The following is a 19,272-nucleotide window of genomic DNA, read 5'->3' on the forward strand; positions in this document are numbered from 1 at the left end:
GAGAGAGCGAACATAAGCAGGGGGAGTGGGAGAGGGAGAGGCAGGCTTCCTGCAGAGCAGAGAGCCCAATGCAGGGCTTGGTCCCAGAACCTTCAGATCATGACTGAGCCGAAGGCAGATGCCTAATGACTGAGTCATCTAGGCACCCTGGTCCATTAAATTCTGAAAAAATTACTGCCCAGCATTGATTATAACATAAAAAGAGTACCAGAGATCAGGGATGATTACATATTTAAAGCCTTCTCAAAGGCAGTATCTCTCCACATGTAAAATCCAAGCTCAGTTTAAAAAAACTACTCTATATAACTATATCTTTGGACAAAAGTCACAAAATACATAAGGTCAGGGATGTTCACTACAGCATTGTTAGAAAAGGAGGAGGGAAAAATCCAAACTTCCCTCAATAATAACACAGTTAAATAATGGTACATCCTTAATGTACAATAAGATTATTTTAAAAGATGTGACAGATCCATATATTCTGGTAAAAAAGATATTCAAGGTATATTTTTGATTAAAAAAAATGAAGTCACAGAAAAATACATTGTAAAACATTCATGGTTAAAAATATATACACACTTATATACGCCCTGCATACAGATATTAGTAATAGCAACAGAACATTCTGAAGGGGTAGTCACAAAATAGAATTTTTTCTATTTATTTATTTATTTTTGTCACAAACTATTAATAATGGCTATTTGTGAAAAGGAAAATGGGACTTAAAGAGACACTGAAAGGGTGAATATGAAGATGGGTTTTTCAATTTTATTCCAAATTTTGCTGTATCAAATTTTAACAACATTAACATTGTTGTTTAACAACAACAACATTTCCTATTAGCAAAATTAAAAAAAAAAACTTTGAAAAGTAGACAAATATATGCCCAAACGTTAACAGTACCTGCTTTGGATCACAGTTTCTAGTCATTTTATTTTTATTATTTTTATTTTTTAAAGATTTTTATTTATTTATTTGATAGACAGAGATCACAACTAGGCAGAGAGGCAGGCAGAGAGAAAGGAGGAAGCTCGATGTGGGGCTCAATCCCAGAAGCCTGGGATCATGACCCGAGTTGAAGGCAGAGCTTTAACCCACTGAGCCACGCAGGTGCCCCAGTTTCTACTGATTTTAATTTTCATTTTGTTTTATTGTATTTTGTAATTCTGTAATGATCATATATTAATAATATGTTTAAGTACAAAAATAATTTTTTCTTTAAAAGTATAATATTGTTTAAAATGTTTATTGTTTGAAATTTAAAATGATCTATGCACATTTAAACTACAATGTAAAGAAACTGGTAAGTCTCACATTGGAAAAACAAGGTGGCCAGCAGATGAGGAACAGATTTTTACTGAATCCCCTTTGTGCCTATTCCTATTTGCATGTATCAGCTGTTTAGAAAAGTAAGTAAAATTATACACAAATACAATCCCCTCTCCTGACATATATAGTAGCTACTTCTTTGAAAGAGTTCAGGTTTGATTTCTATTTACTGACATAGCAAAAGCTCATAATATACTAGTAAGTGAAAAAATATCCAATGATACTGTTGATCTGATTCCATTTTATAAGATATGAGTATATATGCTCAGAAAAAAAGTCTATAGCAGTGGCTCAAAAATTGCCAGGGCCTGAGGGTGAAGAATAGAACTTAGTGCAAAGGAGCATGAGGGAAATTTTGGGGTGCTGGAAGTATTCTATATCTTGACTTAGGGGTAGTTATATAGCTATATGCTTTTTAAAAGGTGAATTTTATTAGTAAATGTAAATTACAGCTCAATGAATCTGACCCCCTCCACCACCACCAAAAAATATCTATATGGCTATATACCAACATGCCAAAAAATTACAGATTATTGCAGTAGATTAGATTATTGGTCAAAAAGACTCACTCTCTCACTTGCCATTTCCATTGGAGTCTATTTCTCTATTCCATGCTTGTTAGACTTGGCCATATGATTTGCTTTAGCCTTATGGTAGATCAAGTGCACTTCCTTGACTTTGCCTTTGAGTTTAGCTACATTCTTTTAAGCTCAGGCTCTTTCTCTTGCATCTCTGTCAATACCATGAGAAAAGTTTCCCCAAGTGGCTACTGTCCCTTCATCCTGGATCTTAAAAATGAATGTACATGGAACAGATCAGAGCCCTCTCTACAGCAACCAGCAATCCCAACCAGTTCTGTAGTGTGCAGAAAAGCTGTACTGCTGGGCCAAAACCACCCACAGATGCGTGAGAAATAAATGGTTATTGCTGAATGCCACTGGACTGTGTGACTGTTTGTTATGCAGCATTATTGTGACAATAGTAACTAATATATTATCTCTGGGTAAGAGTAATAGAGATTTTTTTAACCCTTCTTTGTATTTTTTCTATTTACTAGGTATTTCAGCATGTATTACTTTTATAATCTGAAAAAAAAGCTTTTGTGAGAAAGATAAGATACAAAAAAGGTAATTTATATATACATACTGTTTTAAATGATCATTGGCAAGAGCCATTCTATCTCTGCGTTGTTTTTCTGCTTTTTCTTTTTCTTCCTTAAAAGATTTTTCAATGCTGAGTTTCAATTGTTCTTCCCATTTTTCATCTGATTTTATTTTATTCTTTTGGAATTCAATCTGTGCATCACGTTCTTTCATAACTCTACTAAGAAGAAGTCCTGACTACAAAAAAAAAAAAAATTGTGGCATTTTAAGAAAATAAAGCCTAATTATGTATTGATAACATTAAATATAGAGAGAAATACAAGAAAACCCAAGTAGTACATGAAAGCGTTTCACTCTTTCTGTCTGGTACAATTGATATTGCTTTGCAAATTCAATAGCCTTTTTTCTTTCTCCTTGTTTGTGTATTTCCTCCTCTATATCAAGAATTTGTCTTTCTGCCTCTACTACTTCATCACGCTTCTTTTTGGCTTCAAGTTTCTGTTCTTTCATCCCCTAAAAAAAGAAAAAAATCAGTTTTCTATTTTCGTTTTTCAACTCAACTTCATAAAATTTAACATTACATATAACAAAATAATTTGAGCTTTCATTATGAGTTTTTATTGCATTTGCATATATTATTAATAAATAAAAAAGATGTTACACTTATAAGCTAATATTTTAATTGAATTTTTTGGGTAGGTAACATGTTTACATGGTTCAAAACCCCAAAATATTGTAAAGATATACAGTGAAGTTCTCCCTCTAATCCTAGCTTCCACCAGCAATCTCTAAGATAACCACTATTATTAGTTTCTTATATTTGCTTCCGAAGTTCCTTTCCATATTTATATAAATATATATATATTACTATTTTTATTCCTTTAAAAAATCAACAGTAGCATATTTACATGCTCTTCTACATCTATGAGGAGTCTATCCAATGTGTCATGTCAGATGAAGTCTTTCTTCTCCTCTATGGGTCATACTTTATATGTCTTAAGAAAACCTTACTTTACCCTAAAATCCTGAAGATATTCTATGATTTATTTTAAATTTTTACTGTTTTACTTTTCACATCTGGGTTTTTCATCCAGCTGAAATTCATTTTTGTATATTCTATACCATAAGGATATAATTTCATCTTTCCATATGCCAATTATCTCAGTATTAGTTACGGAATACCCAATCCTTTCCCTTCTGACTTGACTGACATTTCTGTCATATGTCAAGTTCCCATATATAACATGTGAGTTTTTCTAGGCTCTCTCTTCTGGTGTATTATTTTGTCAATCTCTGTGCCTATAAAACAGTTTTCACTACTACATTTCTACCACATTTACTGTATTTCTTCTTATTTGTTAACATCCATGGAGATACAAAGCATTATATACAGTGTGTTACTTCTGTTTATTTATATGGTATATTCTACTCCCCCATCCCTTTATGGATCAGGGACTTCTTTAAAATCAAGTTTTTAGGAGCACAATTTACATACCCCCTTTTAGTATAGTTTTACAAATGCATAGTCACTTATAGAACAGTTCCATCCTTATGGAGCTCATGCCCTGGTATACCAACCACTCCCCCCATCTGCAATCCCTGGCAACCACAGATCTGTTTTCTTTCCCTATAGTTTTGCATTTTTTAGAATGTAACATATATATGTAATATATAATGTAATATATATTGTAATATATGTAATATGTAATGTAATATATATAGTAATATATGTAATATAATATGTGATATATTATAAAATATGTACGATCACACATATGTAATATATATGTAATGTGTATGTTACATATAGTACATATATTACATGTAATATATGTAATACATCATATCAGTCGTGACATTTTTCCCTCTTCTAGAAAAAAAGAATAAATTATGAACACTATTCCTAAAGCAAGGTACTATAAGCTTTCTGTGTCCCTTCCCACAGCTGGGAGAAAATATTTTTGAATCAAATATCTAATAAAGGATCTGTATTCAGAATATATTTTTAAAATTCCCTAAACTTAATAATAAAAATTAGAAAACAAACCCCATTTATTTTTTAAAAATATTTAATTATTTATTTTAAAGAGAGACAGACTGAGAGAGAGAATCTCAAGCAGATTCTGCGGTGAGCACAGAACCCAACTCGGGTCTTGATCCCAGGACCCTGAAATCATGACCTGAGGTGAAACCAAGAGTCAAACGCTCAATTAACTGAGCCACCTACGTGCATGCCAAAACAAACCCCATTTAAGCATGTGCAAATTATTTCAATAAACACTTCACCAAAGAAGATATACAATAGAAAATAAGTTTATAAAAAGATGTTAAGCATCATTATAATCAGAGGAATTCAAATTCAAATTATAATTCAAATTAAAACTACTTCACACCTATTAGAATGTCTATAATTAAAAAGATGGACCATAGAAAGTTGGCAAGAATGTGCAGAAAATAGAACACTTATACTGTTATGGGAGTTTAAAATTAGAACTACTTTTGAAAACAGTTCAAAAGTTTTTTACAAAGTTAAATATGCAACCATCATATTATCCAGCCATTCTACCCAGATATTTACCCTAGAGAAGTAAAAGTGTATGTCCACAAATAAATTTACACATGAAGGTTCATATGCAGCTTTATTTATAATAGCTCCAAACTGGAAACAGCTCATATATCAACATTTGGTTGATGCCAAAACCATCAACCATTGAACAGATAAACAAACTGTGGTACGTCCATACAAGGGAATACTACTACTCAGCAATAAAAATGAATGAATGATTAATATACACAACAACATGAAAGAATTTCAAAACAATTGCATTGAATGAAATTTATAATAGAAAGCAGCTGAGGGCAGGAGCGCCTGGCTGGCTTAGTCAGTTAAGAGATGGACTCTTGATTTCAGCTCAAGTCATGATCTCAGGATAGTGAGATGGAGTCCTGCATTCGGCTCTGTGCTTAGCGGGGTGTCTGCTTGAGATTCTCTCTCCCTCTGCCCCTCCCCCAACTCCTGCTTGCACAGGTGTGCTCTCTCTCTCTCTCTTAAATAAATACACAAATCTTGAAAGAAAGAAAGAAAGAAAGAGAAAGAAAAGTAAGAAAAAAGAAAAGAAAAGAAAAAAGAAAAGAAAAGAAAAGCAGATCAGGGCTGCCTGGCTGGCTTAGTCGAAGGAGCATGTGCCTTTTGATACCAGGGTTGTGAGTTCAACCCCCACATTGGGTGTAGAGATTACTTAAAAATAAAATCTTGAAAAAAAAAAAAAGGAAGGAAGCAAGCAGATCAGTTGTCTGAAAAAGAGTGAGGAGGAATGAGAAGCAGTAAACTGAGTACGAGGAAACTTTGGGTGATGACTATGTTCATTATCTTAATTATAATGGTTTCAGGGGTGTGTAATTATGCCAAAACTTAACAAATTGTACACTTTAAATATGTCTACTTTATTGTGTCACTTCTCCTAAATAAACCTGTTGAGAATGTGTTTCAAAGTATTTTTTATGGTATTTTACATGTTAAAAAAAACATAGAAAAAAGTACTAAGAAAAGAGAGTGAGTCTTCAGTGCATGTGTACTCCCAGGTGATTAATACTTACTGCATATGTGTTAGTCCAATGTTTTACCACTTCTTGGGATCGGAAATGCATTTCTTTCTTTGCCTTTCTTTCTGCACGAAGACATGCTGCTTCTCTTGTCAAACTATCAAGGCTATCTTGAATCCTTTTCCACTCATTCTGTGGAATTATGGTAACCTCCCGGAGATCTACCTTGCTAGGTAGAAGAGGTGGATAGAGAGCTTGATCTTCTTCAGAGTTCTTTATTTCTAATAAATTTTAAAGAATGAATGTTAAAGACTTTCAAGAGTTTAAATGTTTTTTTCTCAGACATTTCTATATTGTCATGATATCTGGAAATTATTTTAAATAATTTTATTCTTGTTAGTTTAAGAACACTGAGATTAAGCGCAAAATATATAAGAACTTGGAATCAAAAGACAGATTTGAGTCTTCCCTTGGTCATTTCCTTACTCTGTAAACTGAGATAAGTCATTCAACTTTTTGGAGACTCGGTATCAACATCTTTAGAGTTGAGATCAATACCTACCCCCAACAGGCTGTTATTAAAACATTTTTTCAAAACTGACCAAGTAGCAGTCTATAAATGGATAATTTGGGGGAATGTTCATCTTTAGAAGTTGTGGACATCATCATTGACTCTATTCAATCCCTTCCTAATTGAGTAGCAGCAATGTAATTTGGAAAACTACGGTCTCAGGGTGGGCCTCATTAGTTTAAGAATACTTGCATCTCCTTTGCCAGTAATTATTTCTGTAATAAGCAAACAAAAGGAAAAGAGATTTATCTGTGACTTTTAGAAAGGTTCTTTCTTGCTCTTCTGGGAGAGACATCTGAGAGTGACTCTTAAACTAGATATGACCAAGGAGACATAAAGGACAGACAACCATCCTATGATCACAAAAGGAAGCAGTCTTACAGTGAAGCTATTACTGTGAACCACAAAGGAGAAACAAAGGAGGAATGTGGGGCAATGAGTGTCTCATTATAATGCCAAATCAATCAGACCTGAAGCCTGGAGTTCCTGTTACATGGGCAAATAAATTTCCTTATTTTTAAATATGATTGAGTTGGATATTCTATATATGACTTAAAAAGCATCATAAAGGAACATACCACATATGAATTATGTAAATCTAGACAAAATTATTTAACTCTCGAATTCCTTAACTGCAAAATGGAGATATTAATAGGGAGGGCCTAGTTTATGTGGTTGATGTGAGAATTAAATGAAGTTATATATGTAAAAAAATTAGAATAGGATGTGGCACACAGTATGTTCTCAATATATGTTAGCTATTATGTTTACTATTTTTATTTTAAGGTGAATGAAACAGAGGTAGGGAGAAAAGCAGAAGCCAGAAATCACATGACTTCAGAAAGAGATAAAGACACTGAGAGAAAAGCTGCCAGGATCAATTAGAGTCTCCTTGGGGATTGAATTAAGGTTGATGGGATTGAGGAATTGGTTGCTAAAGTGTGAGTTTAGAACCATAGGTACCATCTTGCCTATCACATACCAAGTCTCCACCCGCATAATAAGCTACACAAAGCTGGGAAGTAGAATAGTGTCCTGGATCGAGTTATACCTAAATTCCCAGCTATATGGGGCACCTGGGTGACTCAGTGGGTTAAGCCTCTGCCTTCAGCTCAGATCATGATCTCAGGGTCCTGGAATCGAGGCCTGCATCCTGCTCTCTGCTCAGTGGGGAGCCTGCTTCTCCCACCCCCCACCTCCCCACCTGTCTCTATGCCTACTTGTGATCTCTCTCTGTCAAACAAATAAATAAAATCTTTAAAAAAAAAATAAATCCCCAGCTATGTGAGCCAAAATAGTCCCCTTTGTTTTAACTATCATGAGTTTGATTAGTCACTTGTAACCAGAGTCCTGACAAATACATCCTTGTAACAAATTTCCTTTGTTTTGCCTAAACTGGCTCAACTTGGTTTGTGCTACTTGCAATTAAAGGCTAACTAAACAAAGGTTACTAGGTTAAACCATCTACCTTTTGATTAACATATTGTTAAGCATATTAGGATCTTTTTCTTGTGACAAGAACTTTAAAGATCTACTGTCTTAGCAAGTTTCAATTATGCCATATAGTATTAACTATAGTCCCGATGCTATACATTACATCTCCAGGACTTATTTATTTTATAATAACTTCAAGTTTGTACCTTTTGACCTCCTTCACTATTTCTCCCACTGCCCATCTCCTGCCTCTGGCAACCACCAGTCTGTTCTCTATGAGTCTGGTTTTTGGGAAGGTTTTGTGGAGTTTTTTGTTTGTTTGTTATATTCCATATATATAAATGACATCATACAGTATTTGTCTTTCTCTGTCCGACTTATTCCCCTCAAAGTCCATGTTACTGCAATGGCAAGATTTTCTTCTTTTCTGGGTCTAAATAATATTCTATTGTACATATAAACCATATTTTCTTTACCTATTCACCCATTAATAGACACTTAAGGTTGCTTCCATATTCTAACATATGTAAATAATATTGCAATGAACATGGGGGTGCAGATATCTCTCTGAATTAGTGTCCTCATTTTCTTTGGATAACTACCCAGAAGTGGAACTTCTGGATCCTATGGTAATTCTATTTGTAATTTTTGAGGAACCTGCATACTGTTTTCAATAGTGTCTGCACTAATTTACATTTTAAACAAGAGTGCACAAGGCTTCCCTTTTTTCCACATCCTCACCAACATTTGTTATTTCTTATCTTTTTGATAATAGCCATTCTAACAACCACCGTTTTTTAATTATGTTATGTTAGTCATCATACAGCCACCACTTATTTTGGTTTTGATTTGCATGGTTTCTTCTTTGACCCATTTTTTAAAACCTAAAAGCATTTAATTTCTTCATACTTGTGAATTCCCCAAATTTCTATTATTGATTTCTAAGTCATTCCACTGTGTTTGGATAATATATTTTGTATTATTTCTATCCTTTTAAATATATAAAGGCTTGTTTTATAACCTGTTATATGGTCTATCCTGAAGAATGTTCTATGTGCATTTGAAAGGAACATATATTCTGCTATTGCTTTTGTCTTTTGACAGTTTCATCAAGCTATGTCTGGTTCTGGATCTGTTTTAATTTATTCTATTCAGACAATGAGCTCTTCTATATGTAATGTTTTTCATCAAATTTATGAAGTCTACAATCATTTCTTCGAATGTTTTCTTCTACCCTTTTCTCTCTTCTCCTTCTAAGACTCAAATTGCACGCATGTTGGTATACTTGTTTGTGTCCTACATTTCTCTGAGGATCTGCTCATTTTTATTCATTCTTTTTTTTTTCTATTTCTTAGACTGAACAACCTCAATCAAATATGTTCAAGTTCATGGAATTTTTCTTCTCCACAGTCACCTGCTATTGATATCCTGTAGTGAATTTTTCATTTAAACCATTGTGCTTTTCAACTTGAAAATTTCTACTTGGTTTCTGTTTATAATTTCTATCTCTTTATTGATATGGTCTATTTTGTGAGACAGCATTCTTAATATTTTCCTGTAGTTTCTCTGACATTTAGTTCTTTGAACATATTTATAATAGCTATAAATCTACACAAGAATATTGCTTAGAAGTCTAACATCTAGCTTCCTCAGGAACAATTCCTATTAAAACTTTTTTCCTGTTTGGGACACAATTTCTTATTTCTTTGCATGCCTTGTCATTTTAAACAATATATGGTAAGTCTAGATGTTAGATTCCCCTCACACAGCAATATTTTTTGCTCTGTTTTTGCTGTTGTGGTTTGTTTAGTGCTTTTCCGGAACTAAACCTGTAAAGTCTGTATTCTTTATTGTATGTGGCTATTGGAATTTCAGCTTGGTTAGTTTAGTTGTCAGCTAATAACTGGACAGAGTTTCCTTAAATTAAATTTTATTTCCTTAAATAAGTTTCCCAGACTTAGCTAAGAAATGTTCTGTGAGTGGTGCAGCATGACTTCAATGCTCAGGCAGATGGTTTACAACTCTGTGTTAGCCTTTACTTTTTCTTGCATAGGGCCTCAAATTCAGCCAGAGGTGAAAGCTTCATTCTCAGGTATTTCGTGGGCATGTGCGCAGCACGATGCATGCATTTGTCCTTATGGATTCCCAGGAATAAGTAGGATGGATCTTCAGCCCCCTATGGACATCTAATTTCCCAGGTATTCTTCTTAAGTTTTTTGGTTAGTTTGTTGTTTGTACCAACAGTTACCACTATATCAGAGAGCTGTGATGTTAAAAAAAAAAATTGCTACTGATCATTTTAACAAGTATACCCAGTGAACTCTGAGTCAGGTCAAATAAAGTCAAGCCTTGTGAGTGGGATTTCCCAGGGAACTGTGAGACAGGTCAAATAACAGTTTATCTTAAAAAGGGGGGAGATTTGGAAAGGATCCAATCCTGTTCCCCCCCACCATATTACTAAGCCACTGGATTTCACTGTGGTAGCAATAGTTTTCTAGACCTCCATGGGGCTAGGAGAAAAATATGGGATTAGAGCAAGTTAAAATGGCAAAAAACATACTGTTGTTAGCAAGATTTAGCTATTTTTCCTGATAAACACTCCCCGGTTATTGCAAGCCTTTGGTTAATTTCCTGAGTTCTCAAAAGAATGTTGCTTCTGACAGGTTTTCGTTTTTGTTTTTGTTTTTGGTCAGTGTTCTTTTTCATTTAATAAAGAGGAGGACTTTTGGAGATTGTTATCTCCAAAATGGATTTCTGGCTGATGTCAGCCCACTAAATCTTTAGATAATCATTTTACTGGCTGATGTCACCCACCCCACTAAATCTTTAGATAATCGTTTTACAGATAGCTGTCTACATATCTGAGCCCCTCTCCTACTTCACCCTCTTCTAGATGGAGATTAAAATTTAGTAGTAAGGCTCAGATAGTAACTTTTTTTGTTCACTTATTTGTAATCTCCACACCCAACATGCCGTTCACACTCACGACCTGGAGATCAAGAGTCACATGCTTTACCGACTGAGCCAGTCAGGTACCCCTTGGATGGTAACTTTTGGACTGAATGACACAAAACATTATTTAACATCTATCAGATAAATCAAAGTACTTTTATTGTAGTACTTTGTATATGAGACAGTGAGTATGTGAGACTAATTGTGTTTTTTCAATACATGTCATATGGGTACTTTCTCTCTCCAACCTCAGGACCTTCTGCTACTTTATGGTCCTTCACTGCAGAAATACCCATTAGTGTCCACTGGTGAGTTAATGGCTGGCCCTCACTCTACATCTGGCATAAAGAGGCGCTACTGCTACAGAAGTTCAGGCAATGACATGAAGAAAGTCCAAATTCCCAAGGTTCAAGTGGTCACCATGACAACATTAATTGGGAATTTAGACTTAAGAAAATAAAATCATTGGAATTGCTAAAGAGTTCTTTAGATGTCCCCCTAGGCTACTTCTATTCAAAAATCAGATTTTTATAACAGGTCATCTAGATTACACTAAGTAGAATTATTTTTTATACTTCTTCACTCTAGAGATGAGGAACTCGAGACATTGCCATTAGAGACTTTGCTAAGAGCACTCAGTAGGTTCACAGCACAGCCAAGACTCTAATGAGGTCACTGATATTTCCAAAAGATATTCCAATTCACTTAGTGAATAACAAAAGCTTAAGGGAATTCAGTAAACACCAGACTCTTGAGCTGCTACTGCACTGTTTGAGGATCAGACCAGACGGTCAACTGGGAGTCTATGACTTATCTCTTCTCCGCTTCTATTTGTGTAAGCTTTTCCCACCTACCTATTCATCTGAAGGCAAAACCGTCCATTTACACAGAGCCCAATGATGCCCTGTGGGGATGCTTTCGAGTTGGTTGAGCCCTTTTCAAAAAGTAACCAATACTTTCATTTGCCACCCTTACCCTATGCCTGGAGGCCAGAAACAATCCCTGTGCCTAGATAGGCCAGTTTACCTCACCTGTATCTTCCTTCGCCCGTCCACAGCGCCTTCCAAACCGCACCAGCATCTCTAACGAGGTAGGTGCCTTTGGCGCTTTGTGACTTGGAAAGGCGACTCCGACGCTGGGCGAGTAGCACTCCAGCCCGCCGAATGTTTGCCAAACTGCACAGTTGCGTAGCAACGCCACCGGAAGTGACGGCGGACCGGCGAGCGCGCTGCCACGGGCCATTGGGCTGGGAAACAGGGACTGCGCCTGCGCGGGAAGTCGTGGCCGAGCGTGCCTGTTGGGTTACCTTCACTGACAGGCACAGGAACGAGGTCGGAGGGCAGAGTCCGCGGGAGCGGCGCGGAGGCAGGGCTGCTGCTGGCACCTGGTCTGGGTCAGTGAGGAGCCCTGGGGACCCGGCCCGGCGCTCCCATCCTCATCCAGCGCGCTCCTCACAGGGGATGACCCCAGCAAGGTGCCTGCGCCTACGTTCAGTGCGGACCCTGCAGGTGTGTGGGAGAACGAGGCCTGGGCTTGGTGTGCGCCGCCCACAGACCTCCGCGGGTGGAAGGTGGTCGGCAGAGGCCTCCCTTCCAGAGATACCCGGAGAATCATGGACAGAAAATCTGTTTTTAAATACTTCGGTTTCTAAGCCATGAACCAGGTTAGATGAAGCTTATATATATTTTTTTAAAAAGTGAAATGTTAAAACTTGGATATCGTCCCAGAACATTCATGTTAGGACCTTTAAGACATTTTAATTTGCTCGGTAAATACAGTATAGTAAAACTGAATGTATCTGTGGGACTAGTCAGACCACGAAGGACGCAAAAAACTGCTGAGAGTGGATGCAGGCTAGGTTTCCGAAGATCCTTTTCTGACACATCGAAGTACAAATGATTTCATTATAAGCTAGTCGGCTAGGACACCTACACATGAGGCATCAAACTAGAGTCGCTCAAAATAAAAGGAGGTAAGATTTTTAATCACTAGAGTTCTATTTCTAACACGTAGTTGTACTGTTTTTCTTTAGGTTTTCTATCAGATGTTCCACCGTAATAATGCTGGTAAGTATGAAAGGATTAATAAAGTACTTGTTGACAGAAATGAGCTTTTGCACATAGAGTATTGATGGTTTGTTTGTTTGTTTGTTTGTTTGTTGAAAGCATGGTTGTAAAAATGTCAAAAGCTGGGAAGGGTCAGAGATTTTTATCCCACTTGCAGGCTAACAACTTAGCCTGCCACAGTTCTGTAGAAGACACAGACTCCTAGGCAGAGATGGATTACCTACATACAGCATTAACAGTAGACTGACTATGAGCAGTTTTGCTCCAAGTCCCACAGAGTGATGCAAAGCGGCTCAGAAGTCACTTGCAAGTGGAGTGTGTTGCCTTACAGGACACGAACCCTGAGCTTAGGGAACCATATTTATTATACCGAACAATAAACATGCCTTTCAAGACTTTTCACTCTACATACATTTTTGAGACAATAGGCGAGAGCATAGAGCAGTGAATGTCTTGCTTGTAAGGCATGTAGAGCCAGTAGAGACCCATGAAGAATTACCTCCTAACAAAAATTCTCTGGAATTTTAACTAAATAGGTTACAGAAAGTATTGAATCATAAAATTCAGTGTCAACAATTTGCCAGTTTAACATGATAGTCCGGTATCATTCAACTTCCTACACCTGGTTCACCGAACCCATGGATGTTTACAGCTAAGTCTATCTAGAGTTAGTTATCTCTCTGACTCCACCTCTGTGCTTTATTTTGTTGTGAAATTAAGGTAGCATTTGCATTTTGATCTGAAACAGAGTTTATTCTGGGGAAAAATTATTACAAAATCAGTGTAGAAGAAGAATGCACTGCAATTGAAGCACTCATGATCTTGTCACTGTAAACATAGACATCTTTTTAAAATCAAAATGCGATTATACTGTACACACTATTTAGTGACTTAATTTGTATTAAACATCTTAGCTTTTATTGGCTACATAAATATTCATTATCTGGTTATATACATTATCTTATTTAACCAGTCCCCACTCCTTGGATGTCTATGTAGTTTCAAATTTTCAGTATTGTAAAAAACACTTAGACTATTGTTAATGCAGGAAACATTGCAGAGATACCAAATGTATACTGCTCATGCTTTTGGAGAGAATAGTTAATAACTGCTTTTGGAATTTTAACAAATTGGATTAAAATAGATTCACATTCTTACCACTAATTTTTGTGCACATCCTTGGGTTTTGAAGACTTTTAAAAAAATATATAGCACTAATCTTTGAAAGTTTATGGACAACAGAATGTAGTACTTGTGTAGTATTTAACAAGAAAAAGAAGAAAATGGAATCTGGAAATCTCAGCATCATCAGCCTAACGCTTGTGATTTTATCCCATGGATAAAAATGTAGATTCATATAACATTCCCTGTTTTATAATTAAGACCTTTGTTTAATCAAGATTTTGTTTCTCCTATTGCCAACATGTGCCTCTCTGATGTGAGAGAAAACAACATAATTAGAAAACATAAATTTAAAAAAATACCTTAAATACTTTTATTAATTTTAGGAGTTAAGACGTCTCCGTTTCTTTGCTCCAAACCAGAAGACTTTGTTCCCTGCATATAGAGTAGGAGTAATGTTGGTTAGAAACTGGCTGGTGTTTAAAACTGAAGATTGTCATGACTGTTTAACTTAAACCCTATTCTGAAGTAAAAATAATTGTCTTGGAAATACTAAGTTGGGTAAGTATTTTTTAATAAAGATTTATGTTGAGTGGTGACAAAAAAACTAATAGAAAATGATCTAAAATTAAAATTAAAATTAAGAAAAGTACACTTTTAGATAGAAATTAATAGTCCATTGCAGAACTATGTTAACTTCAGGCTTATCATATATCTTATTATTTTGAGGTTAATAGTTCAGGAATTTGGATAACTTGTGGCTCATTAAATCTAGGCTTGAGACAGTTTTCAACCAATGAATTACATTTGAAAATTTTTTAAAAATTATGTATAAAGTTCAGAATGCCTGAAAAGTGTGTTTAATTTAAAGTGTGCCTAGAGTGTAGTGCTAATGTGTTTGTCAACTATGCCTTATTCCTATATGTTACATTGTTTCTATGACAGTGAATTCTGCACTTAAATCTCTAGGAGTCAGCCATAGACACCTGGATTAGATATTTAGAGATACAAGGATCCAGAGTATCAGAGTATTACATACTGTCTAAATTCACACAACAAGAGATACCCTTCAGGGTTAGTTATTCTCCAGATATTCTAAATTGAGAGACATAGAATACTTACTCTTATATGAGTCTGTAAACTCTATGCTCAGTTTTACCTACTAGATATCTATTCACCTAATGGATAAACCAGAGACTATATGTGGTTAAATGCCATGTTTTCCATTTTTAATTGATCTCTTCTTTTTCTTATTGGTGAGGTTCTTCACTTTTCTTTTTAGGATTTCTTGTTAAAACTTCAGAATGGTTATAAGTAGGTCACAGATGTGGTATTATGGTTAGTGTGTACTTCGGGACTAATGAATGTTTTCATGTATTAAACATCTTTTTGTCAAAATGACCACCTAATATTTATTTTTAAACTGATTAATAAGTGGGGCACCTGGCTCCATCATTTGGAGGACGATGTGACTCTTGATCTTGGAGTTGTAAGTTTGAGCCCCATGTTGGATGTAGAGATTACAAAAAAATAAATAAACTTAAAAAAATAAACTAATTAATAATCTTTAAATATTCTATTTCTTAGCCACTAGAGTACTGTACTTTAAGCATGAATTTTGGAGTCAAGTGGACCTGAGTCCAAATTTCAGCTCTTCCACTTAACTAAAATTTAATCAACTTAACAAATACTTAATCTTCAGTTTATATATCTTTAAGATGAGGATAATAATTTCTACTTAATAGGTTTATGAAGTTAAGTAGATGATGAGATTGTAAAGTTCTTAGCCTAGTGTATTGTGATATCTTTAAAAGTATTAGTTACTCTTTAAAAAAAGATTTTTTGTTGTTTATATGCAGTAATTTTAGCTTCTCATGGGTATTCTTTATAACTGTCTTCTTTTACATAATTTTTATCCATACCATCTGTTGACCAGTTTATTTTTTCCTTTTCTCAAGATTTATAATTAATTACCTTCATTATCATTTAATGAAAACTAAGAATTAAGTAACCGTCATATCATAAGCAATGAGATTTTTCACACATTCCCAGATTATTTGGTACTCCAGAGCTAAACTGTCTAAGGAAAATATAAATAAATGTGAAAATTGTTAACAAAAGTTACTTCTAGTTTAGAAGAATGGAATTGACTCCCAGCTTTAATTTGTTTAGGATTTCAAGTACAACATCAAGCAACCATTTAGTTATAACACTGGCATTACTGATTTCAAGCTAAATGCCTTTTTTAGGAAAGTTATTCAAATTTTGCAAGATGACATGGTATTAAAATTCGGTCCAAATTTAGGATAGTTTACAGAGGATTTATATTATATGTGAGTTGTTATTTAATATGTGGATTATTGTAAATATTTTAAACTAATAAATTTATGATTGATCATTTAAAGACAATAAGAGTGATTAGCCTACTTTTCTCTGTCTTTTTTATAGTTTTTCTAAATTAGGCTGTAAGAGAATAATTATTTCATTACTCCTCTCATTGGCTTACTCTGTAGTTTAATTCTGAGTGTCAAAGACTCATACCCTCCAGAACACAATAATACTGTGAATATCCTTTTAGATTTTTGTTTCTATTTACTTGAAGTACTCAAATATGAACTTTGCTTCTTAAGAAAAAAAATGCTTAAGTGGTAGCCTTAAATGCTTAATCATTTGACTTTTTTTTTATGTTAACCCTTTGTTTTAGCAGATTAACACTCAGTAATGTTTGTTAAATAAGTGTAATAGCTAGACATGTAAAACAGTATGTTTAGGAAACAATATTTCTTGTTTTTCAGGGTAACCCACATTTGCTTTTGGAACCATGAAAATTTTGCTTGTTTTTGACTTTGACAATACAATCATAGATGATAATAGTGACACCTGGATTGTACAGTGTGCTCCAGAGAAAAAGCTTCCTATTGAACTACAAGATTCTTATGAAAAAGGATTTTGGACAGAATTTATGGGCAGAGTCTTTAAGTATTTGGGAGATGAAGGTGTAAGAGAAGATGAAATGAAAAGAGCAGTGACATCAATGCCTTTCACTCTAGGGATGGTGGAGCTTTTGAACTTTATAAGAAAGAACAAGGATAAATTTGACTGCATCATTATTTCAGATTCAAATTCAGTCTTCATAGATTGGGTTTTAGAAGCTACCAGTTTTCATGATGTGTTTGATAAAGTGTTTACAAATCCAGCAGCTTTTGATAGCAATGGTCATCTCACTGTGGAAAGTTACCATGCCCATTCTTGCAACAGGTGCCCCCAAAATCTTTGCAAAAATGTAGTTTTGGTAGAATTTGTAGATAAACAGTTACAACAAGGAGTGAATTATACACGAATTGTTTATATAGGTGATGGTGGAAACGATGTCTGTCCAGTAACTTTTTTAAAGAAGAATGATGTTGCCATGCCACGGAAAGGATATACTTTACAGAAAACTCTTTCTAGAATGTCTCAAAATCTTGAACCTATGGAATCATCTGTTATAGTTTGGTCTTCAGGTGTCGAAATAATTTCTCATTTACAATTTCTAATAAAGGAGTAATATGCCAACAGCCGCAATGTGTATTGGTTGAGGTTACTACAGCAGCATAAAACTAAAACCCCAAATACGAGTGGCTTTAAAAAAAGAAAGGTTTTTTTCCCCCTCACTTAACAGGGTTTCAGAGGTAAGTATCACAAGGCTGCTGTGGTGCTCTAGCAACCTCAGCACTTGGCTTCTCTCTCACATTCCAAGATTGCTGTTCAAAGTCTTTTCCTCACATCAACACTAACCAGCAAGGCAGAGGGCAATGAGTGAGAAGGTTGCACCCTCACTTAATTTTCTTGGCCAAGATTTAGTCACAGTCCCCCATGAGGGAGAAGGATGCGAGGAAGGATGAAAATACAGCTTTTATTCCAGATGACCATATGCCTGGGAAAAATTGGGGGAAGAAAGGAGTACAGAATTAAGGTAGGTGCAATTAGTGTCTGCCAAAGGTGGTTGATAGGTAGATAATATTTTAAAATTTATTCCCGGATAGAGTGGTATATATTTTACTTTCTTAGATGCTTACTTCAAAAGCATATCTCGTAGGTACAGATCTTAAGAATAAGCCTGTCACTTTATTCACGTAACAATAAAAGGTTCCCAAATGTATATAATGTCCTACTCCCAAGTCAATATTTTATTTATTTGAGAGAGAGAGAGAGCATGAATAGGGGGAGGGTCAGAGAGAGAATCCACAAACAGATTCTGTTGCGTGTGGAGCCTGACACAGGTGATCCCGGGACCTTGAGATCATGCCCTGAGCCAAAACCAAGAGTCAGCTGCTCAACCAACTGAGCCAGCCAGGTGCCCCCCAAATCAGTTTAAAAACTGATACAGATGCAATATCTATTGCACAAGTTTATACAAATTTCAGATTTTCTTTTTTTTAAATGAAATAATGTTCTTCAAATGTTTTAAGTTTATATCAGCATCACAGGCTATAATTCCAGTGTGCTGGTTTCATCAGTATGTTATTTCTATTTAGGAACGAAGTCTTTTATTTTTTTAAGTACACTTCATGGAGCCCAACATGGGGCTTGAACTCACAACCCTGATATTGACACCTGAGCTGAGATCAAGAATCAAATTCTTAACTGACGGAGCCACACACGTGCCCCATTTTTTATTGTGGTTTTTCTTTTTACTCTTTAAGTTTAGTTGATACCGTGTTACATTAGTTTCAGGTGTACAACATGGTGTTTGGACAAGTTTATATTTTACATGTTTATGCATCATGCTATGTTCACCTCAGGTGTGACTCCCTCATCTGTCACTGTGGAAGGCTGTTACAATACCGGTAACTATATTCCCTATACTGTATCTCTCATCCTGTGACTCACTCATTCCATGACGGGAAGCCTACTCTTCTTCCTCACTTTTCCCTTCCCTCCACTCCGCACATGTCTGGCAACCATGGGTTTATTCTCTATATTTATGGGTCTGTTTCTACTTGTTTTATTTTTCAAACTACACATATAAGTGAAATTGTATGGTATATCTCTTTCCCTGACTTATTTCACTTAGCATAATGTCCTCTAGGTCCATCCATGTTGCAAATGGCAAACTCCCATCCTTTTTTGTGGCTGAGTAATATTCCTCTGTGTGTGTGTGTGTATACAC

At 35.3% G+C, this 19,272-nt stretch overlaps 2 protein-coding genes across 5 annotated transcripts in view; one reads left to right on the forward strand and one right to left on the reverse strand.

Annotated features, from left to right (window-relative positions):
• Nucleotides 1–12,112, reverse strand: part of CCDC173 (coiled-coil domain containing 173) — a 34,259-nt gene extending 22,147 nt beyond the window's left edge. The window contains exons 1-4 of the mRNA XM_032880403.1: nucleotides 11,964–12,112; nucleotides 6,030–6,256; nucleotides 2,772–2,945; nucleotides 2,476–2,669 (exon numbers count right to left, since the gene is read on the reverse strand). Of these exons, the coding sequence (XP_032736294.1) occupies nucleotides 2,476–2,669; nucleotides 2,772–2,945; nucleotides 6,030–6,256; nucleotides 11,964–12,012 (644 nt within the window). The 5' untranslated portion in view covers nucleotides 12,013–12,112. The remainder of the gene's footprint in view (nucleotides 1–2,475; nucleotides 2,670–2,771; nucleotides 2,946–6,029; nucleotides 6,257–11,963) is intronic.
• A 127-nt stretch (nucleotides 12,113–12,239) lies between these two features.
• Nucleotides 12,240–17,677, forward strand: PHOSPHO2 (phosphatase, orphan 2). Of its 4 annotated transcripts, XM_032880404.1 has the most exons (4): nucleotides 12,242–12,440; nucleotides 12,965–12,998; nucleotides 14,507–14,681; nucleotides 16,916–17,677. In XM_032880404.1, the coding sequence occupies exon 4, from the start codon at nucleotides 16,942–16,944 to the stop codon at nucleotides 17,665–17,667; it is 726 nt and encodes a 241-aa protein (XP_032736295.1). In that variant the 5' UTR covers nucleotides 12,242–12,440; nucleotides 12,965–12,998; nucleotides 14,507–14,681; nucleotides 16,916–16,941; the 3' UTR covers nucleotides 17,668–17,677. The 4 variants fall into 4 exon arrangements, with proteins under 4 accessions (XP_032736299.1, XP_032736297.1, XP_032736295.1 ...); XM_032880406.1 differs by lacking the exon at nucleotides 14,507–14,681 and having other exon boundaries at nucleotides 12,241–12,440; XM_032880407.1 differs by lacking the exon at nucleotides 12,965–12,998.
• The last annotated feature ends 1,595 nt before the right edge of the window (nucleotides 17,678–19,272 follow it).

This window comes from Lontra canadensis, unplaced genomic scaffold, assembly GCF_010015895.1.
Source record: "Lontra canadensis isolate GAN:19392208 unplaced genomic scaffold, GSC_riverotter_1.0 scaffold69, whole genome shotgun sequence".
Lineage (NCBI taxonomy): Eukaryota > Metazoa > Chordata > Mammalia > Carnivora > Mustelidae > Lontra > Lontra canadensis.